This window comes from Penicillium hordei (assembly GCF_028827395.1).
Source record: "Penicillium hordei strain IBT 12815 chromosome Unknown utg000004l_segment0_segment0, whole genome shotgun sequence".
In the NCBI taxonomy this organism is placed as follows: domain Eukaryota; kingdom Fungi; phylum Ascomycota; class Eurotiomycetes; order Eurotiales; family Aspergillaceae; genus Penicillium; species Penicillium hordei.
Window position 1 is genome coordinate 2,876,822 of NW_026623145.1, and position 25,426 is coordinate 2,902,247.

The 25,426-nt window shown below is 49.6% G+C and overlaps 9 protein-coding genes across 9 annotated transcripts; 4 read left to right on the top strand and 5 right to left on the bottom strand.

The window, feature by feature from the left end:
* Positions 1-1,121: 1,121 nt before the first annotated feature.
* N7537_008295 (TauD/TfdA family dioxygenase) lies at positions 1,122-2,488 on the top strand (the record flags this gene model as incomplete). Its single annotated transcript, XM_056899350.1, has 4 exons — positions 1,122-1,424; positions 1,485-1,750; positions 1,808-2,068; positions 2,125-2,488. The coding sequence occupies 4 exons, from the start codon at positions 1,122-1,124 to the stop codon at positions 2,486-2,488; spliced, it is 1,194 nt and encodes a 397-aa protein (XP_056751426.1).
* A 540-nt stretch (positions 2,489-3,028) lies between these two features.
* On the bottom strand, positions 3,029-5,844 carry N7537_008296 (anaphase promoting complex subunit 2; the record flags this gene model as incomplete). Its single annotated transcript, XM_056899351.1, has 2 exons — positions 3,029-5,293; positions 5,353-5,844. The coding sequence occupies 2 exons, from the start codon at positions 5,842-5,844 to the stop codon at positions 3,029-3,031; spliced, it is 2,757 nt and encodes a 918-aa protein (XP_056751427.1).
* A 569-nt stretch (positions 5,845-6,413) lies between these two features.
* Positions 6,414-6,914, bottom strand: N7537_008297 (V-type ATPase assembly factor PKR1; the record flags this gene model as incomplete). The annotated part of the gene is made up of 1 exon (XM_056899352.1): positions 6,414-6,914. The coding sequence occupies one exon, from the start codon at positions 6,912-6,914 to the stop codon at positions 6,414-6,416; it is 501 nt and encodes a 166-aa protein (XP_056751428.1).
* A 1,098-nt stretch (positions 6,915-8,012) lies between these two features.
* On the top strand, positions 8,013-9,934 carry N7537_008298 (sugar porter family MFS transporter; the record flags this gene model as incomplete). Its single annotated transcript, XM_056899353.1, has 5 exons — positions 8,013-8,538; positions 8,623-9,095; positions 9,147-9,492; positions 9,548-9,624; positions 9,689-9,934. 5 exons carry the CDS (start codon positions 8,013-8,015, stop codon positions 9,932-9,934), a joined length of 1,668 nt encoding a protein of 555 aa, XP_056751429.1.
* A 374-nt stretch (positions 9,935-10,308) lies between these two features.
* On the bottom strand, positions 10,309-12,934 carry N7537_008299 (uncharacterized protein; the record flags this gene model as incomplete). Its single annotated transcript, XM_056899354.1, has 3 exons — positions 10,309-10,800; positions 10,860-12,554; positions 12,617-12,934. The coding sequence occupies 3 exons, from the start codon at positions 12,932-12,934 to the stop codon at positions 10,309-10,311; spliced, it is 2,505 nt and encodes an 834-aa protein (XP_056751430.1).
* Positions 12,935-13,377: 443 nt separating this feature from the next.
* N7537_008300 (glycoside hydrolase family 15 protein) lies at positions 13,378-15,561 on the bottom strand (the record flags this gene model as incomplete). Its single annotated transcript, XM_056899355.1, has 3 exons — positions 13,378-13,590; positions 13,659-13,723; positions 13,797-15,561. The coding sequence occupies 3 exons, from the start codon at positions 15,559-15,561 to the stop codon at positions 13,378-13,380; spliced, it is 2,043 nt and encodes a 680-aa protein (XP_056751431.1).
* A 1,073-nt stretch (positions 15,562-16,634) lies between these two features.
* On the top strand, positions 16,635-18,496 carry N7537_008301 (putative nucleotide-sugar transporter; the record flags this gene model as incomplete). Its single annotated transcript, XM_056899356.1, has 2 exons — positions 16,635-17,087; positions 17,153-18,496. The coding sequence occupies 2 exons, from the start codon at positions 16,635-16,637 to the stop codon at positions 18,494-18,496; spliced, it is 1,797 nt and encodes a 598-aa protein (XP_056751432.1).
* A 469-nt stretch (positions 18,497-18,965) lies between these two features.
* N7537_008302 (DNA-(apurinic or apyrimidinic site) lyase APN1) lies at positions 18,966-20,685 on the bottom strand (the record flags this gene model as incomplete). Its single annotated transcript, XM_056899357.1, has 5 exons — positions 18,966-19,815; positions 19,865-19,999; positions 20,074-20,193; positions 20,255-20,291; positions 20,352-20,685. The coding sequence occupies 5 exons, from the start codon at positions 20,683-20,685 to the stop codon at positions 18,966-18,968; spliced, it is 1,476 nt and encodes a 491-aa protein (XP_056751433.1).
* Positions 20,686-21,160: 475 nt separating this feature from the next.
* Positions 21,161-24,980, top strand: N7537_008303 (putative checkpoint protein kinase (SldA); the record flags this gene model as incomplete). The annotated part of the gene is made up of 3 exons (XM_056899358.1): positions 21,161-22,150; positions 22,258-22,690; positions 22,747-24,980. 3 exons carry the CDS (start codon positions 21,161-21,163, stop codon positions 24,978-24,980), a joined length of 3,657 nt encoding a protein of 1,218 aa, XP_056751434.1.
* Between the last annotated feature and the right edge of the window lie 446 nt (positions 24,981-25,426).

The following is a 25,426-nucleotide window of genomic DNA, read 5'->3' on the forward strand; positions in this document are numbered from 1 at the left end:
GGAAAGTGAATCCTTGTCTACAGAAGATCTGTGGATGCATGAGTAACGTCAGGAACATCAAAAGAGATAAAAGTCACAAAATAGTTAGGTTGGATGGAGGTCTTGGAAGAGATAGTGAAAAGGGAAGGAAAGAAAAAAAATGTTGAAATAGTGCATCCAAAGACCATGAAGGTAAAAAAAATAAAAAAAAAAGTAAAGGATCAAGAAGCACGAGAGCAAGAACATACAATATTCAAAGGTAGTTATGAAAGAAGACAAGTGCTTTGAGATATACCCATGGGCATAGCGTGAATTATCAGTTGCGAAGAGAGTTGTGTGGTTAACCAGGAACGGATTACCATGTACCCATAGCCCTAAGACCAACCCATATTTAAAGTAAAACATGAAGAAAACTTACACCTCTCGCCCGATAGATTATTCACATGTATAAGTCCCAAGATTGATAGATGGGATCTGCCTAGAGCACTTCTTCTTTTGGATCTAATCAACCCGACCAGCCGGTTCATGCACGACGTACACGACTTGCCGGTACGGTTGTGGTCAGAATATGTTGTGCCCGAGGATAATGGATAACCTTAGTCTATCGGCCGAGACTGTGACTGGTTGGATGTTAGAGATGGGCAATTATATATTTAAACATATAGTATGTGAATATATACATTGCTAGAATCGTCTACCTTGCCCTTATTTCAACGTGAATTGCTATATTACTACACAAGTAGCCAATTGACTATATTCCTATCTCTATTACTAAAATGTACCATGTCTAATAACTTGAATAGCTCCCAATATCTCCCAATATCTCCCAACAGCTCCTAATATACGTGATCCCCCACTGCCATCACAACATCCTACCCCGCAAATTGCGCCATCCCGGCCCTTCAACTTCCAATCGGCTTCATTTGTATAGTAGCGGCACTCATTCCGCTATACAAGAAAAGACAGAAAAGACAGAAAAGACTAAGAATACTTTTTCGTAAAATTATCGGATCTCGTCACGCCATATAATCCACTACATTGCTCACCATCTACATAGATCGGACAAAATATAAATAACCAACGGCCCTGCATTTGAGTGCTTCATCTGTATATTATATTCCCCTCTTTAATAACTGTCCACCATGGCTCCCGCTGCTACATCCTCTCTCCCAACTGCCCCTCACGACCTCGCGGGGCCCATCTCATGGGATTTGTTCCCTGATGGACTGAAGACCACCGGCCAACATCCCCCACTATACGACCACATCATCCCCTTCGACAAATTCCCCAAACAAATCGACGGCCCAACAGTCTGGAAGGCGGAAGACTACCGCGAGAACCCAGAAAAATGGACGCATGTCTTCACCCAGGACCAGATTGATGAGCTGAGCACAGCATCGGATGCTTTCCTCGCATCCAAGACCCCGCTGACCGGAATCTCCAAGGTGAGAACGTCACAGGTCATATCTAGACTATAAAACATAAACTCATCATCCTTTCAATAGACAAACTTCCAACTCCCCAACCTAGCCGCCTACCTGCACGACCTGCGCGCAGACCTCATCGACGGCAAGGGCTTCATCCTCTTCAAAGGCTTCCCCGTAGAGAAATGGGGTAATCACAAGTCCGCCGTGGCATACATGGGCCTCGGAACATATCTCGGCTACTTCGTCAGCCAGAATAGTCGCGGCCATGTCCTCGGCCACGTCAAGGATCTCGGTGAAGACTCGACCCAGATCGACAAAGTGCGCATCTACCGCACCAATGCTCGGTGAGTTTCGTCTCCAGCGAATGCGCAAACGAACAATAAACTAACACCCTCACTCAGCCAATACTTTCACGCCGATGACTCGGACATCGTCGGCCTCCTCTGCATCGCCAAGGCCCTCGAAGGCGGCGAATCAGATCTCGTCTCCTCCCACCACGTCTACAATACCCTCGCCACAGAACGCCCGGACGTCCTCAAGACCCTCACTGAACCAATCTGGTACTTCGACCGCAAGGGTGAGACAAGCAAAGGACAGGAGGAGTACATCCGCACCAGCGTAATTTACCTCGAGCGCGGCGAGAACGCCCGTGTCTACACAAAGTAAGCCCCATCAGCGCCCCCTATTCCCAATCATCAGTGTCTAACAACAATACCAGATGGGACCCATACTACGTCCGCTCCCTCGGCCGCTTCAGCGACGCAGGAATCATCCCCCCGCTGTCAGACGCACAGCAAGAAGCCCTCCGCGTGCTGGAAGAAACCTGCGTACGCTTGTCTCTGCACATGATCCTCGATATCGGTGATATTCAGTTCTTGTCGAATGCGCACGTTCTACACGCCCGCACCGCGTACACGGATCATGCACCCCCTGCCCCGCGTCGTCATCTTATGCGTCTTTGGCTGGCAACACCTGAGAATGAGGGTGGCTGGAAGTTGCCTTTCTGGGATAGTAATGAGAAGAAGAGAGGTGGAATTCAGGTTGATGATCAGGCTCCTGTTGCTCTTTTGGATGCCGAGTAAGATTTGATCTGCTTTGGTTATGGTTATAGATTTCAATGATACCTTTTCCCTTCCTTCTTCATTTCTTCTCTGGGTTGTTGTATACATGCATGGGAAGGCAGTGAGCTTCTTCTATATCATCGTGGTATAACGGTAGCTTCAATAACATTTAATAGTGCCTCTAGAGTCATTTGGAGACAACTGAATCCCTTCACTCCTAATAATTAATTTTACTTTGACGCTACCGTTCTTCCAGCCTTGCCTTTACTTTGGGGGGGGTATCATTGCATGTTGGTGAACGGGGCATTTCCCCTTTACCTTTTGAAGACATAGCATGTTGGACATTTCCAAGAATAGGAACATCTCCATCGCCGCCTTTTTTTCCCGGAGAATAAAGCACCCCTTCCCTTTTGGGTCGCCACTGCATGGGCCCGCCTAGTTGGTCCAATCTAGTTATCATTCATAAATCATATTCTTTCAAGGGTATTCTTATACATCGGTTCCAGCAACGCCAAAAGAAGGAAAAAAAACCCCCCACACTCGACAGACGCCTGGCTGATGCTAATGCACGATCTTGTAATTGCCGCCGTTAACAATCTCTAACTTGCCCTTTGAAACCATACCACTTAAGAACTCGCGCAATTCTTCGTTGCTGAACGGGAACCCGCCTGGAACGGCTATCTTCAACATCATGACAATACGGTTCAGAGCCATAGGTCCTTGATTCGTGAGCATGCCCACAATGAACTGCCAATGAACATTCATTTTCTCCATGGCAGCCGCCTCGGCAGATTCCTTTGCTGCTGCGGCCGCCGCTGCTTCAGCCGCTGCCGCTGCGTTGGTCGTGTCGCCTGCTTCGTTGTCCGAGACATCGCTGAAGTTGCCAGCTGCGTGCGCATGGTGTTCCTCGTCTTCTGCGGGGAGAATTTCCAACACGCGGAAGGTGTCGCGGTGGATCTCGGTGAGGATGCGCTTGCTGACCCAGAAGAGACAGGCGCTGCGTACAAGGGGAGGTGTCATCTCGAGCTCGTCGGCGAGTTCCGGGATTGTTCTTGTGGCGGGTTCGCTTGAGTCGGACTGGAAGGCATAGATCACGGTTGCTTGCCAGGTTGTCACTTCGTCTTTGAAGGTGTGGTTCTCTAACTCCAACTCGACGGTGACCTGACCCAAGGAGTTGCGCCACATGAGCTTACGCGAGTCCTTGCGCCTTTCGAAGCAAGCCGCGTACCGCTCTTGCAGTTTGGTGATTTCATCGGGGACCTTGAATTCTTGTTCTTGGAACTCCGGCCAGAAGAAGCGTGATAGAACCTTGGCGTGGAGTTTCCCGACGCCTGCTTGCTTCCGATATCCGGACAATATCTGATCATTCCGCACGGTGAGGTCGAGACGTCGCGAGTCGGAGATATCTTTCAGCATCACCTCGCATGCCTGTAGTGCCGAATCACCGAATCGGACCTTCAGAAGCTCCAGTACTGTAATCTCTTGGTCGTAGTTCTGGCGTTTCTGGATAAGACGGTCTGCGAGAAGAGTCTGCATTTCCTTCACAAAGGTCTCCTTCGAGTCGAACAAGCTAACCAGACTGTCAATGACATCTGCACTCTTCGATTTTTTGTAATCAGGAGCGGCATCAACTGGATCGGGCACCCAGTACAGATCGTCATAGTCTAGCTCGCTCCTATTGTTTTGCATGGAATGCTGGTGGACCTTGGTTAGCTCTGCCGCCAGCTCTGATAGGGTGTCGCCGGCAGCTGTTGGTCCGTCGGCTGTCGCGGGGTCCGCCAATAGACCACTAACAATCACCTTGACAGTGTCATCGCGGTCCCTCAAGTATCGCCGGATCGGTCGAGCGATACGATCTAGCAGAACACCCTTGGGGTCCAAGATATGAAATGCTCGAATGATCGAGATGTAAACCTGCAAGATCTCGACGGTAGAAGCACCGGGATGCAACAATCGCTGGAACAAGTTAATAGAAAAGAAATGCGTCACGTATAATCGTGCTCCAGACGAGTTGTTTGTGAAACGTCGCAGATCCTCCACCGCCCCGCTGCTTGCAGGCCAATCAACAACCACATCGAAAAGCTCGCTGACTCGAAGCTTGCCCAGCCGGGCAATACCCATCGCTCGCCACTTTTCCACGTCGCGCAAGCTCACTTCCATTGCCCCAGATTGGGTTCCAGCGGGGTCAGAATGGATGATGTCCAGAACCTGCACAGCGAGCCGTGCATAAACGTTTTCAACCCATTGTTCCAGGTGCTGCGGCGCAGTTGAGGGCGACTCCCATTCTCCGGCGTAGGCGGCACGAATGAAGTCTCCCATCATGATGTTCATCACATTGGCGAACACCTTCTGGGCCTGATCTCCGCCGAGCCCGACAAGCTGCAGTCCGTTGAGAAACGCCAAAAGTCGATCCCGTGCAATGGTCACGCAGCCACCTTCGCCCTTGACCATCATATAAGCCTGGGCTTCGGGTGATTCTTGCCTCCAATCTTTGTACGAGACGGAGTATGCCCGTTCCATCTCCGTTCCATCGAGACTCATTCTGTCTGCATCGGAATCTTCATCCAGGGTATCAATGCCTAGGATAATCACAGCATCTTGCGTAAGCTCTCTGGCGAGGAGTGGTGAAATCATCTTCCAGGGTAGACTGTATTGAACCACCGTATGAAAGGCCCGCTGTAGTTGAGCCAAGAACCCTCCCTGGTGGGGAGCAGCTATCAAAGGAAGCAGATGGTGGACGACGGGAGCGAGATAAATTCGACGCGCAAGCTGTAAGCAGTCCACAACTGTCCGGAGCAGACCTTCTTCTCCGGGGGACTTTAACAACTATAAGACCGTTAGCACGGACCGGCTCAACAAATTCAAATGACGCACAGCGTCCATACCTTAGATAGTCCAGCCCGAATATTGACCAAAAAATGCCTCCTAATATCATTTCCATACCATTCAAACAATGTCCACGGAGAAGTTCGCATAAGATACTCCAGCGCCTCGGCCGTCTCCTTCGACGGAGGGCTGAGCCGGTCCCATTCTTTTAATGCCTGACTTCCATCGGTATTCCGGAAATTGTAAAGCAAGTCGAATCCCAGATTGGGTACAGACAGAAACTCTTTCGCCGTCTGCCGCGCCTGGTTCAATGCGTCTTCCTCTGGGGATGCAGCGTCCGTCGATCCCCCAATCGTCGCGAATGAGGTTGATTGCGAGTCTACTTTAAAGGTTGACGAGGAGTCGATTGATTCTTCGAATGACGCGACTGGGGTCTGCTCGCGTTGGTAATCCGAGGTCGACCTCGGCGGGTGAGCTTCGAGAGACGCGGGGGAGAAGACGGAGCTGCAGACGCGCCTACGCCCCACATTGAGGGGTACGGTTGAGAGCATTTTGATCAAGGGACATCGGGCATTGTGAGATGCAGCTGGGGGGGGGGGGGGGGGGGGGGGGGTTTGGTTGCTGCTCCGGTCGTCTTCGATGGTTGTCTCTGTTATGTTGCGGAGTTCAATGTTTGGATTGGAGGGTCACGTGGATGCTTTGAAGCTTCAACTCCGATTCTGTTTACTTCGTTTTATACGGTCGAGAGAATAGTGTTGAATGTTATTGTTAATGGATGTATTCAAAGAGGAAGATCTTAGGTCCCTGTCAAAATCAAAATCAAGCGCGAGCTACTGTAAATTGCACCATCTACATAGTATGGGGTATCGCTCCGAAACAAACAGACAAGAGGGCATAGGTATATACGCGTGCAAATCCAAAATCAAATCCGAAATCAAATCCAGATCCTAGCTAAGGCACGCAAAAGGTCAACATAGAGTTTGTGCCACCATGAACGCGTCCTACGCATTCGTTGAGGGGTCCGGGATCTGGTAAACATGCAGTGTGCAACCATGTTCCAGGTGAGGGTGTAGATATTTCGAAGCAAGGTATATGTGTATCCTTGAGTGCCAAGTGTCCCTCAAGACTTAGTATCATCAACCTTCTCCCACTCGCTATCAGTGCTTCCATACCCGGACCCCTCACCACTAGTGCTGGGCCGCTTCTTAGGATCGCGAGCTGTGGGCAGCAACCCGGACGTTGCGCTCCCGGTCGCGACAGCACTAGACTTATCATCTGTCTTCTTGACATCGAGGGCTTCGGTCTCCGTATCGCTCTCGGCGCTTTCTCCCACAGCGGGACTTTTCCGCGTCTTCGCGTCACCCTCAGACTCTTGTTTTTCTTTTTCGGCCTCCTGCGCCTGCTGGGCAAGTTGCACCTCGGCAGCGAACCAGTTGATAGACCACCATAGTCCAGCACTAATGATGGATAGGGCGACGAAGTGAAGGCTATAGGTGGCTAGGAGGAGGGCGAGGAAGATAAGCTGGAGTGCGGCGAAGGTGACGTTGGTCGCGATCAAGAGGGTTGGGGTGGGTCCTGGGGTGAAGATGCTTGACCACAGGTCTTCCATGAAGGAAGCCATGATTTTTCAAAAATGAAGTTGGGAAATCCGAAGGTTGCAGAGGGGAAACGAGGGGTCGGGAACTGGAATCCGTGGGGGGAAAATGGTTACCGGAATGGACACCAAAGGGACACCGCTTAGGCTGGGAAAGTGGACAACGAATTCCGATGTTTTCGATCAAAAAGGTGGATTTGCCAACTCCCGTCCCCCGTGGGGAGTGTGTGGGTATTATCTAGGTTGTAGGTATTCTGCTTTGTACCTATATTGTATATTCTATCTATTCCATCTATTCTTATTCAGTCAGATGTCCCCTAACCATCACGGGATAGATCGGCTTATAGTCACTTGACTTTCCGAATGCATGTCCGGCCCGAAGTGCCCAGAAAACTTGGCGGTTTCGTCTGGGGCATCCCGTATAAGAGATGGTCTATAGTGACATTGCTACTTGAACTATGGGGTACGGAGTAGATATATATATATATGGACACAAGTATCAAAAGCATAGGATAAGTTTATATCGTTGACTGAAGTTGTAGAGTTGTAACGACATAGATTCAAAACAAAACGGATCTATATTTCCTACAACGTTGTAGGAATGAGCCTGTCTTCCATGACTATGCCTATTTTGTATATATGCCCAGTCTGGCCAGACACAAAAGGTATGGCTGAAAGCCTTATTTCTCAAAGGCCGAGTATAGACCCAAGAGGAAGTTGAAACGTCTATGAGCTATGCCAATAGCCGCCGCCAATGGACGACGTGCTATTATGTCTCTTCTCCGTGTTTTCCCCACAATCGCAATAGCGCCGATCTTCCCTAAACCCGCTGGCCGAACCGTCTACTACTCCGTCATCTACCCCGACTTGCATCCCACGCTTTAACCCTCATTGGCTTTCCTGACCGGGACCCCCCCCCCCCAACTTCCTATCAGCCCCGATTCACGGAGGGAACAAACCTTGTATACTACCCCAGTGAGGTAACTGGGGAAAATGGGTATAAATATCCCCAGAGTACCTCCGGGGGTAGATGTTTGGATATCAGAGTGTTTGCCACTTCAATCAAGAAATAGAAGAAATATAATCTTCAAGTTTCTTTAACTTGATTCTCAATCTCCATTCAAAATGGCTGATGATATCCCCGCTACGAAAAAGTTATCCCATGATCCAACGGTAGAAGGCTTCTCTCACCATGCCGACGACATTTCCTCAGACCGGGAGCCTTATGGTCCACCCGGTCTGCGCGGTCTCGCAACTAATCCGTTCGTGGTCCTGTGTGCCGCTTGCTCGACGTTGGGTGGTTTGCTTTTTGGTTATGACCAAGGTGTTGTGTCCGTGATTCTGGTCATGGACCAGTTCTTGACGGAATTCCCGAGGATAGACGAGGGTAATCCGGGCTCAGGCTTTGCAAAAGGATTGTTGACGGCAATGATTGAGCTAGGCGCTTTGGTTGGTGCTCTCAATCAGGGTTGGATTGCGGATAAGATCTCGCGACGCTATTCAATTCTCGTCGCTGTTGCTATCTTCACTCTTGGCTCTGTGCTCCAGACTGCTGCCTATGGTTATCCTATGTTGACGGTGGCTCGGCTGATTGGTGGTGTCGGAATCGGAATGTTGTCTATGGTTGCACCATTGTACATCTCCGAAATCAGTATGTCTTCTTACTTGGAGGGTTCTTTCTTCAAACCTTCCTCACACATGTGATAGAAATGCTTATTCCGGTCTCTCCTATTAGGTCCCCCCGAATGCCGTGGAACGCTCTTGGTTCTTGAAGAATGGTGCATTGTCCTCGGCATTGTGATTGCCTTTTGGATTACCTATGGCACACAATACATGGTTGGTGAATGGGCCTGGCGCCTCCCTTTCCTGCTCCAATTGATCCCGGGTTTTGTCCTCGCCGCCGGTGTATACGCTCTTCCGTTCTCACCCCGTTGGTTGGCTTCAAAGGGTCGTGACGAGGAAGCTCTTGATAGTCTTTGCAGACTCCGTTCCCTGCCAGCCTCCGACAGACGTGTTCGCCAGGAGCTTATGGATATTCAGGCTGAAGTGCGCTTCCACCAGCAAATGAACAGGGAAAATCACCCAGATTTACAAGGTGGCGGCACAAAGAACTCCATTCTGCAGGAGCTTTCGTCCTGGGCCGATTGCTTCAGGAAGGGCTGCTGGCGTCGAACTCACATCGGTATTGGACTAGGATTCTTCCAACAGGTGAGTTCTTTGTATGTGGAGATAACCGATATATGCTAATCAGATGGATAGTTCATCGGTATCAATGCTCTTATTTACTACTCTCCAACCCTCTTTGCGACTATGGGTCTTGACACGAGCATGCAACTTATCATGTCCGGCGTTCTCAATGTTGTACAGTTGGTAGGTGTTACTACCAGTATCTGGACCATGGACGTTGTCGGCCGTCGCAAATTGCTTCTAGGTGGTGCAGCCCTCATGGCCATATCCCACATTATCATTGCTGCTTTGGTCGGGATTTATTCTGTTGATTGGCCATCCCACAAAGCAGAAGGGTGGACCAGTGTTGCCTTCCTACTATTCTATATGCTTGCCTTTGGAGCTACCTGGGGTCCTATCCCGTGGGCTATGCCTTCCGGTGCGTATCTTTACCCTTTCATCCTGTTAACCAGGCGTCAATCTGACATATCCAGAAATCTTCCCTTCTTCCCTTCGTGCCAAGGGTGTTGCTCTTTCGACTTGCTCCAACTGGCTCAACAACTTTATCATTGTGAGTTCCTCCTTACCATCATCCGGTCGCTCAATGTTTTCAGACATACTGATTATTTCCGAAGGGTCTCATCACCCCGCCTCTTGTCCAAGACACGGGCTACGGTGCTTACGTCTTCTTCGCCGTCTTTTGTTTGCTCGCCGGAGTGTGGACTTACTTCTTTGTGCCAGAGACCAAGGGCCGAACTCTCGAGCAAATGGACCATGTGTTCAAAGACAATTCTAGCGAAGAAGAAAAGGCTAAGAGGCGTGTGATCGAGGCCGAGCTAATTCGTGCTCAGTATGAGAATGTGCATCAGGAGTTCGCATGAACCAATCTGTCTTTCCACAAATATATCAATTGAACACTAGCGTACCCTCTCAGATACCCATTGTGTTACCTTAGCATAAACAAGGCAATCCTACGATATCATGACTTGAGTGAAAAGTAAATAATTGATCATCAACCTAGTAATTTGCCTAGCTTTCGGTATTAAGCAAGCTCTCAAGTGTAGGATTACATAGGTACTACCTGTGGACGTAGCACTCGACCTTAAAAACCAAAAAAAACGTGTCATTCCAAGGTTGACAAATAACCTTAGTGCTAAGCTAAAACAGCCATGGTATCTCGTTAACTCTCTGTTTCCCCTTAAAACGCCGCAAATGGCCGAACACCTGCGCATAAAGAATGCAAGCCAAGATAAGATCACAAAACACCATGACGCGCCTTGAAAATGGATACCTTTTCGTCGTAAAATAGAATCTCCTGTAGCCGGTACCGAATCCGCGAAGCACCCTGTTCTTCGTCGGGTTCGGTGTCGTAGTCGTCCGGGTCACTGGAAAGGAGGTCTGTGTCAGCTGGCCCTGAGCCATCTTCGTCGGAATCATTGCTGCCTTCATCGGATGCGTGGTTGGGATTAGCCCACCCTTCATCCTCATCTTCGCTATGCGCCGGAGAATGATCAACCGTGGGGTGGTCGTCAAAATCTAGTGGGTTATCGTCGTGTCTTGCTTCAAGAATTTGGTAGCATTTGATGTGGAGACCAATGTAGGCGATCTTCAGGTCTGGACGTATGCTGACGATGTCCAAGACTTGCAGCGCAAGCTCTTTCAGGTCGCGGTGGGCGGTATGGTGAATATGTGGTAGATACAAAGCACGAAGCTGGGGCATATTCGGCAATCTTTGGAGGAAGAAATGCTGCGGAGTCACCATTAGCACAAGGCCCCCGATATCGAAATATTCAATGCTTCTCTTACCCAATCGCGGTAGTGCATCGCCATTCCCAGCTCTTTCAACTGCGGCATCTTTCCACTGGTGACAAATGATACCATGTCGTGGTTAAACATCCACTTGTGCCATCGCGTGCCTGAATATTCGGCGCCAATGATACGGTCAGTGGCGTCAATCAGCACCTTTCGCAGACTCTGCCTGTGTTTTCGCAGGATATGCCTGTAGATAGCGTCGATCTGCACAGCAGATTCGTGACCTGGAGCTTCATGCAAATAAACGCTTTCCAGGGTATTCGGAGCCAGCGCATCCTTGATAAACAGTATAAGATAAGGCGAAACAGTGTCCGTGCGAATGTGTTTCAAGTTTAGTGAGTATTCAACTGGGCTGGCACTCGCTCGACGCTCTGCATCCTGTGGGCGTTTTGTCGGCATCGCAGGAGGAGCATACTTGCGACGGAGAGCCCTCCACAGCTTCTCATGATCCTCGCATCGCATGATGGTGAGAGTGGTCAGTCCAGTCCAGTCGACAGCTGGCAGTAGTGTCGGCACAGAAAGAGGTACGCGCTCTAGCTCGAGTACTTTGAGGTAAAGCATTTCAGAGTCAGGTCTAGAGGAAGGTAGCGGTGAGTATGCACTCCGGTTAGGCAAACCAGAGCTTGGTGACGGCTTCTTGTCCTTGGTACTAAGAGGCTGCTGCTCGCCATTTGTAGTCAATGGAGGTGTGCTCTCGGTAGAATTTGGTGACTCGCTTATCGAATTCTCAGATGGCAGCGACTTCTCGTCAGAGTAGGCGATTATAGTATTGTCCTGCTTGTTGTCAAGATGCCGCCGTGTCAAGATGCCAAGTACGCCATCGGCTCTAGGCCAACTCGTTGAACCATCAGAGTCCTTCCCACACAGAAGCCAGGCACTCATATGGGCCTTTTCGGCAATACCAATTCGGAGTTCGGACAGACGATGACGAGACCGCTCAATGAGAAGTGCCAGCTCCTCCACATAAGCGGGTTCATCTATGTCAAGAACACCCACGCTCTTGAGTGGAGGCAATACCGACAAAGAAGGATGTTCCACGTGTTTGTATTTCTGGAAGATCTTCGTTGCCGCTGCTGACGAACTGCGTAGAGCATTCTCTGAATTGTCATGCCAGCGCACCCAAATGCGCTCCAGGCGGCAATCGTGACCTGGCCGCTCTGCCAATGATGCAAGCGCCAGCCAAATTTCACGGACTACGCCAGTCGGCATATCCCAAATAAAGGCTTCGAGATTCACCATCCGTGCGACTGCTAAAGCGACCAGCGTCCCTAGCATCTTACCCACTTCTTTGGTCACCGAGTATTCTTGTACCCAGCTAAGCGGGCCATTTCCAATAGAGAATGTGCGGGTATACTGTGCATAGTGATTGCCTCGTCTCGATCGGAAGCGAACTCCGTTGTCCCCAGGGCCCGAATCCGGCTGATGATGGAGGTTATCGCAACCACAATTCACACACCTAGTTTTGACTTGGTCAGATGTAAACAGCGGTAGCCGATTGAATACATCCTCGCCCATGACCAATGTGGAAAGACCATATGACAGGGCATCCACCCCCGAGTAATCATCCGTTGATGGATTCAGCGACTCGGGCCAGACGATATCGAAACGGGAGTACATGTGCGGGATGGCTAGGGAATGAAGAGCAGAGCAAGTAAGAGCGAGTGAGGTCAGATCAGTCGTATGGGTCACCTATATTGTACATTAGAACTGTAAGCTATCTATTCACGATCTGCGGGGAAGACCTGTGTTACCTCTTTGATGATCTCTTTCAAAATGTCCAAAGGTAAGTCCAACAGCCTCAGAGGGTTGTTGGCCATTTCCAGTTCTGGGGGGGGTTGATTTGGGCCTTTGGTGCGGGGAGTTGTTGGAGTCGCGTCCTGTTCGGAGGATTGATTCAAGCCCTCTTGCTCTAAATGTAGCTTCCCCAAAGCCAATGTCAGATTTTGCTTGGCAGCACCTTCAAGCTCCCTTGAAGCAGTACTTGGGCCGGAAACAACGTCCTCTTCATCCGATGACAAGGCGAGATCGGCGTTAGGCTTATCAGCCCAATCCAAGCTGGCGCCTGCCATTAGACAAGTGGGGATTAGATTACTGTAAGATCGCGGGGGTAATAAGGCACGATGGGTTGGCGAAGAACATCTCCAGCTAGAAGCTGAAGAAAGACACACCCCGGCAGTTCCTTTGTTCAGATATGTTTGTTTTGCACAAAGACAGCCAAAGATGATAAAAGGAATCTGGGGTAGCCGCCTGGGAGCTCCCGGGTGATCATCTGTTTGGTTATGTAAGCATTTGTCTTCACTTAGGCCTAGATCATCACGATGATTTACTACATTTACTACATTTACTATGCTATAAGAATGCTGGCTGAAATAACAAAAAGAAACAAATTTGTATTCTGTTTTCTAACTGTAAAAAAAAATTATAAAATTGCATCGAACTTTTTTTTCCCCCCAAAAAACAATAAGTGTCATAGTCTAGAGTTAGTTGCCACCGATTGAGTGAGAGATGACTTCTAGTCACCAACTCGTCCAATTCTTCCCAGATTAATTGCAGCACTGACACAGGCCAGGTGACTGAAAGCCTGTGGGGAGTTGCCCATCTGCTCACCAGAAATGGCCACTTCTTCAGAAAACATTCCCAGGTGATTCGCGTAGGACAGGATGTTATCAAAGTGCGAAAGTGCGAGTTTCCAGATATTTGGAATAGGCACATCATATTTGGCAGCCTTAATTTCCAATTTCAGCCCTGATTAGCATAGTTCATTCCTTTTTGGGGTAGTTCCATAAACCTTACACGAGCCATGGCTTCGACAAGCCAGAAGGTTACCATGATGAAGGCACCCTCGCCTCCTGTCATACCTGTGTAAAGTGAGTATCAGCACCTGTTCTAGAGTTTTAATAACTCAATATAAAGAGCACAAGAGATGCCTACCGTCGTTGGCCTTCTGGTGGTCATATCGGAACACCATCTTAGCGCTGGACAAACCCTCCTTCTCGGGGCTTTGCAAAATCCTCCTCAGTGTGCTGATAAATCGCGGATCATTGGGCGCAACGAAGAAGACCAAAGGTGCAATCAAGATAGATGCATCTAGGACCTCGGGGCTCTCATAACTCTGACAGAAATGGCCACGCTCTTCGTTGTACCCCTTGGTCATGATTTCATCGTACATATCGTCACGGACTCTGATCCAGTCAAAGCGATCGGGGCATGGCAGGCTAGCACGCTTCTCCGCAAGGCGGATTCCGCGATCCAGGGCCACCCACATCATGATCTTCGAATAGATAAAGTTTTGGATCTGGCCACGCGATTCCCAAATGGACATATCCTTCTGGTTCCGTACACCGACCACGTAGTTGATCATACGGCGGATAGAGTTCCATTGGTCATAGGTGATGGGGTTGCCGTGCTTGTTGTACAGATAGATACTGTCCAACAATTCACCATAGATGTCCAGCTGCGTGTGGAAGACGGCAGCATTGCCAATGCGAACAGGCTTGCTGCCCTTGTACCCTTCGAGGTGGTCCAGTTCCACCTCTGGAATATCATACTCGCCCCGAATAGTGAACATCAGTGGCAAGAATGGTTTTTTGCTGTTGGGATCAAGGTCTTGGGAAGCATGCGGGAAGACCCGCTCGAAGATGAAGTTGACATACGCTTCCGCTTCTTGGCTGTATCCCATTTTGAGAAAGACATACAGCGTGAAGGCTGTGTCACGCACCCAGGAGTACCGATAATCCCAGTTCCTGGCGCCTCCCACATTTTCGGGAAGCGAGAAGGTGGGAGCCGCGATAATTGCACCCGTCGGTTTGTAGGTCAACAGCTTCAGAATGAGGAGACTACGCTCGACCGTCTCTCGGTAGTGACCACGGAAGGCACACTTGCGTGTCCAATCGGTCCAATAGTCGGAAGTTTCCTCCTCCATTTTCAAGAGGTAGGCAGCCATGGTGGCCGAGCTGGGGACAGCTTTCTCGGGGCTGTGCAACACCAGATGAATGGTCTGACCCTCCGACAGACGGATCCAGGCTACCAATCCGCGGCCACGGAGGCCATCTCGTTCTTCCAGTTTCAAAGACGCCGAGGGGTAACCAAGCTTATCTGGCTCCCGTGAATCGGCAAAGATCTCGAGTTGCAGCCGCTCTGTCTCACTCTCAAAATGGACGGTCTGCAGCCGGTGCTTAGACATGTCGTTTTCCAGTTTCGCACGGGTGTTGTGCGATTCTCGTGCATAGTTAAAAGCTGGGAACAGCTGCACTTGCAATTCCATGGAGCCACGGCTGCACTCCAACTTTCTGACCAGGCCCGAGTGCTGCAGTCCAGACTTGAAGCGATTGGTGCCCGGCTCATTACAAGGACAGTATCCTGACAGCAACCGGGACGACTGCGCAGCCTTTTTAGGTGTGACGGGGAAGTAGTCTAGCAATGTGGCGACGCCATCCTCGTTGGTCCACCTGGTTTCAAGTAGGTTCGAGTATGGAAGATACCGCTGCTTGCTGTGGGCATCCACCACCGTCTTGTAGGGCTTCACGGAGAAGAACCCTCCTTTCTTGTCGTCTAACAGGCGACAGAAAACGGTAGGAGAATCAAAGACTGGCCAGCACATGTAATCCAAACTACCGGCCTTGCTGATCAGGGCACAGGTGTGCATGTCCCCAACCAAGCCGTAGTCCTCAATGGCATTGTACGTAGGTTCACTCATTATGGCAAGGCGAGTAAACTAGTGAAAGAAAACCAGTGAAACTCTTGACGAAGATCAGATGCTATTTTGTAGCATCGACCTAAAGGAGATGGAAGAGCAGAAGATGAGGGAAAATTTGAAAGCAAAGAGGTAGACGCAATGCCTCCCATTGTCACTTTTCATCCGCATCCTCCGACATATATTATTCCCGGAACTTATGGAAGATACCACGACATGATGATGATAATGGTTGGATCTGAGGTCATTGCTATGCCGGGTGGGTATAGGGCTTCTTCTTCATAGGAGATAACCTTGACGAGTTCGACCAGAGACAGATTGTCGTTTCACTAATAGACTCATATTGAGATCAATGAATATCTGGTTTTTTCTGTCAACAAGGCATGTCAAATCTGAGGCCGAGGTAAATAAAATGATCCAACGAGGTTAGGCTTTCATATACAACTCCAAGTCAAGGCCGGAAATTTCAGTCCACGAATGAGAATCAAAACCAGGGAAGATATCTCAGACTTGCCAAACCACCCCAACCAGTTCAAATATCGGGGAAATATTGAAATATCCAAGATCCAAATATCCAAATATCCAAATATCCCAAATATCCCAAATATCCCAAATCATTTCCCTTGACCCCGGATCGACCGGACAGTGGAGACTCGATATAAAATGTGTAACCAATGAGAGAAGGTCAAGGGAAAAGGTGAGAAAGGAGAGGTTGAAGAGGAAATGAACATCACCGCCCTTTAATTCCTCAACTGCTTGCCATTTGAATTCCTTTGGACTGCAATTTGGCCCTTTTACTCTCATTTTCATTCCTATTTTTTTTTATATATTTTTTTTGTTTATTTTTTGTTGTTTCTGACCTTTCAATTCCTTGACACTTCCAAAGGGGTTTTCCCTTATCAACTGGGGATTCCTCCCCTCTTTATTTCTTTGTCAGCATATTCCCCTGTCAACTTCCCCCGAGGCTTTTGCCCTCGTGCACCGTTGTGTGACGAACTTGTTCCATCCACGTTAATGGAGATACATCTCACTTCCGCTCTTTTACTTCCTATCTCGTAACTGTCCCAGTTATTAGAATGGGGCTCTCCGCCGGCGCCCATCACCGTCGGCGAAGCTCCATGCTTACCGGGACAGGGCGAGCCTCACAACCAATTTCGACAGAGCGCAGAGACGACACACTCTGGTCGCATGGAGACGGAGGGAGTCACAAACGCGAAGAACAAGAACCCTTAACCGCGGGAGATGACACTGATGCGTCCGATGTTTTATCCGCCGCCGAGACTCTAGAGTTGGACCCGATGAGTTCGGATGATGACCAATATGATGAGGAAACCGGACTCACATCACATCAAAAACGTCAGCGACGTCGACGGCGAAAGCAACGCCGCAAGTTGGATGCTCGGATCGCAGATGTCAAGGGACAGGGTTCTATTCGCGAGATTCTGTCGGACAGAAACGTTGTCAAGAAGCTACTAATCAACGGCGGGCTAATTCTGCTGTGGTATTTCTTCTCGCTGTCTATTTCAGTAGTGAGTAGTTATTCGCAAGTCGTTCTGAAAGTCGAGAAATGTACTAACAATTGTCATGTTTGCAGTACAACAAATGGATGTTCTCCGAGAACGATGTCGTCTTTCCTTTCCCTCTTTTCACCACGAGCTTACACATGGCTGTCCAATTCTCTCTCTCTGTTATAATACTCTGGATCTTTCCATCGCTTCGTCCGCGACAACCGACAGGGTCTGCAGCTACATCTCCTATAGATGGCCCCGAGGAACCACAGCCCCTCATGACCAAACTATTCTACTTCACTCGCCTCGTTCCGTGTGGTGCAGCAACCTCGCTTGATGTTGGTCTCGGGAACATGTCCTTAAAGTTCATCTCCCTTACTTTTTTAACCATGTGCAAATCATCTGCGCTTGCCTTCGTCCTGTTATTCGCCTTCCTTTTCCGTCTCGAGACACCTTCGACAAAATTAATCATCATCATTGCCACAATGACAGTAGGTGTCGTGATGATGGTCGCTGGAGAGACAGCTTTCAATGCGCTTGGCTTCGCACTCGTCATTGCGTCTGCGTTCTTTTCGGGCTTCCGATGGGGTCTGACACAGATTCTCTTACTTCGCCACCCGGCTACTTCAAATCCATTCTCAACCCTCTTTCTCCTGACTCCCATCATGTTCCTTTCCCTCATCACTATCGCGCTATCTATCGAGGGTCCTCATGAGATTTACCTAGGATACCTCGCACTCGCCAGCAAACATGGGAACCTATTTGGCTCGTTCCTTCTGATTTTCCCCGGAGTACTTGCATTCTGTATGATTTCCTCTGAATTTGCGCTTCTCAAGCGTTCTTCGGTTGTCACACTGAGTATCTGCGGTATCTTCAAGGAAGTAGTCACAATTAGCGCCGCAGGCATCATCTTCCACGATAAGCTCACGACAGTTAATGTGACCGGTTTGATCGTCACCATCAGCAGCATTGCAGCGTACAACTACATGAAGATTTCAGGAATGCGCAGCGAGCTACCGGAAGATGATTCATCGAGTCGCGAGTCGAGTCCTGCATCTGACACCGACGAAGGTGAGCATAGCAGTGGCGATCCGGCGGAGTATCGCCGAGTTGCCCATCAGGACCCCAGCATCATTAGCCCTGCACCGGGTGGTTACCTCAACGATGATCACCAATCATCATCAGCCGGCGACCAAAGGCGTTCATTCCGAGTGCGCTCTAGCGGTGCCAGGCGCGGTCTCTCAATCTCGACTTCTATCATTCTGGAAGATGATGGCCCGCCTTCTCTTAAATCAGCACCTGCTACTATCACTACAATGGCTGAGGCAGGGTTCCCTCACTTACATGCCCCTGATCGCGAAGCATCGCCGGGCGTGCAATCGAGCTCGTCTGTTTCGCCCGTTCGAAGCCAAAATTTCACCCAGCACTAGCATTTTACACTCATTCTTAACCACTCCTCTCTTATCTTCTATTCCCTATATTGCACATGCATGTGATACTTTTACGTCGTCTATACTCTCTTTGATGTTGGAGGGTCTGTGACCTACTCGAAGAGAACCTAGTGTGGCTCTTAGAATCGCATGTCTACTCTCAATAGATATGAATTGGTCGAACTCTGGATTGACCTGAACACGATTTTCTATTTCTGTTCGCATGAAAGGGGCTTGTTTGGATTTTGGCTTTGGCTTAACTGATACCATCAATTGAATTTCCTACTTTCAACAACTATATAAACATTTCATCTTTGCTGATTTGTATTTTGAGACTTTTGAGTTGTTATGATATTGTTCTTCATTATTATTTAGTTTGAAAAATGATATAGAAAGTACACAGAAACCCAGCAAATATTTTTTATTGTATTGCCAAACCTCTGCTATGAGTTCAAGAAAGAATACACATCTACTCCTTCGCAGAACCACCCTTCATCATGTCCATAAGACTCTTCTGTCCTTTGGCTTTTCCGGGTCCCTTGGCTTTCTTTTTCTCGTCCGCCTCGAGCTTACGTTCATACTGATCCTGGTGTTTCTCGCGCTCCGCACGACCCTCCTCTGAAAGGCGAGCCTCAAGAGCCCGGAACTCTTCGCCCTCGGGGTCCATACCAATCAGCGACTCAAGTAGTTTAATCTCACCCGCCCATACACCCGGGTCGGGAACAGCAGCTGCACCCGCACCAACAGGTCTCTTGGGACCCTTCTTTGGCTGTTTCTTCTTCCCAGAGTCGCTACCACTTACTTCAGCTGCATCGTCTCCAGTAGTCACATTCTGTCCTGGGACACGGTCAATAGGCGTCTCAAGGACCATAGGTAGCCCCTCAAACCGTGGCTCATTCATGACATTGTGGAACGCGCGCAGACCGAGGAATCCCGTGCCGATATTAGCGTGGAGGTCGCGCTTACTTCCGCGCGGTGCCTTTGAGTCATTGAGATGGAGCGCTCGGAGGAATCGAATTCCGATTAGCTCGTCGAATTCGGCGAGGAAGGCTTTGAATCCGGCGGGGGATGTCAAATCGTAGCCGGCTGCGAAGCTGTGGCATGTGTCGACGCAGATGCCGATGCGGGAATGGTGCTCTTTCGGGATTAGAGCTAGCAAGTCGCGGAATTCGGACAGTGCGCCGCCAATTGTGTTGCCATGGCCGCACATTGTTTCCAGAACGGGAACTACGGTCGTCGTCTCGGTGATGGCCTGGACTAACATCTCTGCCAGGCGGGCAAGTGCTTCGGGAAGAGGTGTTTGGTTGGTACTTCCGGGGCTTAGGGGTGTTAGTATGGGCTGAGATGGTTGGCAGACAGTCGACTCACTGGAAGTTGTAAAGCTTGATTCCAAGTGCCTCGCACCGGCGGAGATCATCCAGGAAGGAGGTGTATGCTTGCTTAGATTTGGCTTTATCATCTTGCGCCAGATTGACAAGGTATGAGCCATGAGGGAGAACGTGTCTGGGCAGTAGATGTCAGTGATCCATTCGGGTACAACCAGATTTGTGGGGGGGGGGGGGAGGTGGGGTATTCACTTGGCTGCATCATAACCCTTTTCTGCGCAAAGTTTACGGAATTGATCGCGATGGTCGTCCTGGAGAGCTGGATTTTCCCATTTGCGCTGTGACTTCAAGAACAAGGCGAATGCGTTTCCTCTAATTGTAAGATTAGGCCCAATTTCAAACTTAGATGTACTTGGAAGACCATCAAACTTACCCAATGTTCTCACTATTATGTATGGAATTAAAGACACCTGCTCGATGAGCATTGAGTTATTATCAAATTGGGGGGATGAGGTGCCGAGAACACTGACCTTTTGCAGCACTGACGTGAGCGCCGACGAACATACGCAGACCCTTAGTCCGCGGTGCCAAAGGCATACTCTCAAGTTCTTGGTCTTTCTTAGACTTTCTCGCCTTTTTAGGTTTGACGTCTTCGTTGGACTCCTTAACAGGGGCTTTCTTAACTGGGGCCGTCTGTTTCTTCTCCTTGGCAGGAGCAACCAGAGGTTTGTCGTCGGCCTCCGACTCTGAGTCTTCTGGAGAAGAGAGTTCTTTCAAATTCGTTGTGGATTTCTGTCGTTTGGATCGTCTCGGTGGCGAAAGTCCAGATGTTCCATTGCTGAGATTCCGTTTATGGTTGACCATGGATCTAGAGTCTTCGCACGCTGGCGGCTCAGAATCTTGGCAACACATAGCACTCAACGTGTCACAGTGTAGAGCCTCTTGAGCTGAATGGGTACCCTGATCGAAGACCCGAAGATGTTGATATTGCCAAGCCTCGTGGATCAAGATAGGACCTTACACACTCTGAAGACTCACAATGACCAAAATACAGATAAAGTATATGGTCATGGAATCAAATTGAGCTTGTGTAATAGTTAAACGTTTAACTTGAGTATTCTATCCTCTGATGCTGTCAGTGAGAGTATAACTCAAGGAACCCAAGGAAGAAGTAAGGACCACGTGATTGTCTCCCGGGCAACAGTCATGTGATGTTTATCGATAACCAAAGAATCTCCTTGCAGCCCCGCCAGAGTTACTACTTGTCTTTTTTGAACTTTTGGTCTTCGACAGAATCTGGGATCTGTGTGATCTCATCTCATCTGTCGTTGTCGCTAATATGGCAGCCTCTGATGACTTGGTCGATTTCGATATCATCGAAGCACAAAAGGAAAACGTCCAATCACTCCCCGGTGGCCGATCAGCGAGAGAACTCGCCCGGATATTTTCAGCCGGCAGCAATAGCGACAAGATCCCCTCCCCATCACCAAATGGCACCAGGACCATCAACGATGCTATGCGCCAAGAATTCGAAAGTGAATTGCAGTCGATAGGAGAATCGGACGATCCGCTCGATGTTTATGACCGTTATGTCAAATGGACCCTGAACGCGTATCCGTCCGCACAAGCGACCGCAGAATCCGGCCTTCTCCCCTTATTGGAACGGGCAACGAAGTCATTCCTTTCATCATCACACTACAGAAACGACCCTCGGTATCTACGATTATGGCTTCATTATGTTCGACTCTTCTCCGATGCCCCACGCGAAACCTTTGCATTCCTTGCGCGTCATCAAATCGGTGAAAGTCTGGCTCTTTTCTATGAGGAATTTGCCGGGTGGCTAGAGGGTGCTGGTCGGTGGTCACAAGCCGATGAGGTATACAGGCTCGGGATGGACCGTGAGGCGCGACCAGTCGAGAGATTGGCACGGAAGTACAGCGAGTTTCAATTCCGATACGACCAGCGTCCGCAAGATACCGGGCCCTCGTCGCCTGCTTTGCCGACTGTTCGTCCCGCGCTGGCCGCCAAGATGAACCCGTTCGCAACATCAGATGCCTCTGCTGACTCACAAGCTTCACGGCCCCCGCCTCAGACAAGTGGTGCCGCAAAAACCAAGTCTGGAAAGCCTAAGATGGCTATTTTCTCAGACGCTGACTCTGCTGCGCCGGGCCCCGCAACTGGTGGATCGACAAAGGGATGGGAAAGCATTGGGTCGATTCGGGACCGCAAGAAGGAGAACGAAGTGGAGGCAAAGCCATGGGCAGGGGAAACATTGAAGGTTGGGAAGAAAGCAGCGCCAACACAAAAGATGGCCATCTTCCGGGACGAGGTGAGTTCCTATTCCAGGTTGCCCTTTTCCTCTTCAGACCTCCACATATTTACGATCACAGGACTAATTGCTGGCATGAACCTATGGTGTTTTTATTATGTATTCAGTCAAATCCAGATCTTCCTTCCAAAGAACCAATGCCACCCAAAGAAATACCCGAACATCACGTAAGGGAAGCGATTAACCCGCGGACCGGCCGACGCGAACGTGTATTTGTCGACCTAGAATCCGTATACCCTGACCGCACCAACCCTGCACATGAGATGAGCTTTGAAGAGCTCAGGGCTATCAAGCGTGGTTGGATGGGCAAGAATTGGCGGCAGCAAAAAGAGCCCTTACAACAAATCTCTGGGAACGCAGGCAGTACCGAGTCCCTACTGGGGAAATCTCATTCGCCCGAGGAATTGCCGGAGCATTTAGGTCGAAATCTCACCGCAGCTAGTCACGCTCAATCTCAATATCAAGACGATGGCCATGGAGGCAAATCTGGAAGAGCGAGTCGCACCAAGATCAAAGGGGAAATAACACAAACACAAACAGGTGAGTAGCATCGGTTTTTTTAATTCTTTGGGCAGGTTAAACTCACACCTGTGTAGTCAAAATGAAGTTTGACTCCCCTTCCAATAACAAAAAGGTCCGGCGAAAGAGTACTCGGGAGCCGACAATGACCATGCACACTCGTGCAGCGACAGATGAGATCTATAGCATTTTCAATCAGCCATTGAAGGCAGAGACTGAAGAAGATGAAGATAGCTTCTCCGGTAGCGATTACGAAGATGACGACTGCGCCAGTGCTGGAGATAGTACAGGGACAGGGCACATTTCAGCAGCCTCGAGCGACTTTGGAGACGAGGAGACCCAAACGTTCCACAAATCCTACGATGACACCGACTATGCTAACACCACACGAGCTGAGAGCGTCGATGGCGATGGCGATGGCAGTGATTGGACAGAGTTCAACCCAGATCGTGATATCCCGGATATTGAAAATGCTGAAGTCACTTCACATTCTGTCGTCGGTGATGGAGCGGATGATAGCTCGACACAAGGAACACCGGAGAGGAAAGGTTTCATACCAGAAATGCCCGAGGACTATGCTCCTCCATGGGGGACCTACCGTGACCCTGCGATCATGGCCCAAAACCGCCTACCCTTTATGACACCTATAGTGGAGCGAACGGAATCCATTCCTTCTATGACGGCCGCTCGAAACAGTATTTACAATGCGAAAACGCCTTCTAAGCCTCGATCACCGGCCGGTAACCTTCTGCTTTCCAGTCCACTGGGAACAGACACACCGTACCAAGGAGATAATACTGTTGCGTCTACGGCCGATGTACCATTCAGTCCCATGGCCTTCAAGGCCCTCGCACCCAAACTTCGGAGACGGGAACCAATAATTAGGGATGCACAGTGCAATCCGACCGACAAAGGCATTCGCAACACGATCCTCAATTCCCTGGAAAAGCCACTTGCAACGTACATGGGTTATCACGGCCATGTTGAAGATAGCAACTATGCTTCGATGATCCAGAAATTCGTCAAAACTAACACCAGGCGATCAAAGAGTGGCGGGGGTGATGCATTTGACACACCTATTCTCGAATTCCCAGGAGCGGAACGAAGCTACATTATCAGACGTGAGCTAGGAGCTGGTGCATATGCCCCCGTTTATCTCGCCGAGAGTGTCGACAGTCTTGAATCCTACGACTCCGACTCCGACGATAGCACAAGCCCAAAGGGCAAAACTTCCCAACTGAGAAAGTCGAACGCTTATGAGTCTCCCCGATTCCCCTTCGAAGCCGTCAAGGTCGAAAACGGACCTTCAAGCGCGTGGGAGTTTTACATGCTTCGCACAGCGTATAGCCGCTTACGACAATCTACGGATCATTCTCGTGCCGCCGATAGCATTGTTCGCGCACACGAACTGCATGTCCATCAACGTGAAAGTTTCCTAGTGGAGGACTATCGAGGACAAGGCACCATACTCGACCTCGTCAATATCGTCCGCAATGAGGCCATCAACCCCAACCATACTTCTGAAGGCGGTCTCGAGGAGGTCCTAGCAATGTTCTTCTCTGTCGAGCTGTTCCGCACTGTCGAAGCACTCCACGCCAACGGTGTCCTCCACGGCGACATCAAAGCCGACAACTGCCTCGTCCGCCTAGACGACCACAATCACAACGAATCGCCCTCCAAGGCCCTCTCCCTGCTCGACCTTGGTGCCGATGAAACCGCTGTTGATCCCCGCGAAAGTATTCACTACTCTCCAAGCGGCTCCCATGGCTGGCAACAAAAGGGCCTAGCTCTGATCGATTTCGGCCGCAGCATCGACATGCAAGCCTTCTCGCCAGCCGTGCAATTCATCGCCGACTGGGAAACCGGTACGCATGAGTGCAACGAGATCCGTGAGATGCGCCCTTGGACCCACCATATCGATCTGTACGGTATTGCCGGCGTGATCCATGTCCTTCTATTCGGCAAATACGTCGAATCAACTGCCATTGATGGCAGCGACGGCAACCCATCATCCCGCACCTATCGCATCCGCGAATCTCTGAAGCGATACTGGGACCGTGAACTCTGGGCTGGTGTCTTCGATCTCTTGCTGAATCCTGGCGCTGAGCGCTGGCAGCGCATTGAGCGCGAGAACGTAGTCGATGCGGGTATGTCATCCGCGCCTATTCTGCCTGTCTTACATTCCATGCGGCATGTTCGTCGCGGCATGGAGGAGTGGCTCCTTGCCAATGCTGAGAAGAAGGGTCTTGCTCTTCAGATTCGGAAGATTGAAGTTCTCCTTGCGGAGCGGAAGAAGAAATTGGAGAAGTGATTATATTCTTTGGCGCGCTTCTTTATTGCGTCGAATTGCCTCATTACAGATATCTTTATAACTTATACCCCCATTTTATTCTCATGTTATTTGTTGCTTCATATTTTTATTCTGGTCTACTCTTGTTTGTTGATATGCTTGTCTGATCTGTAGATATTATCTGCTCTTAATTCTTCATTACACCAGGCCGGCTATTCATTGGCCATGCAAGTATCTTGTGCTCCTCTTGCTCACTTCTGTTGGAACCTTCCACAAGTAATGTCTGAACGGACGAAAATAGAGCTTACCTAGCAGTATGGCCCCTAAGACTGATCAAGCCTTGTATAAAAGAGCAGGTACAATTCGTAACATGTGTTCCAAGACTGTTCCAAGGCCGAGGGGGTATAGGGGTCTATCCGCTGCCAAGGATGCCTGCAAAGTGCACATTGAGCATGATAAACGCGAGA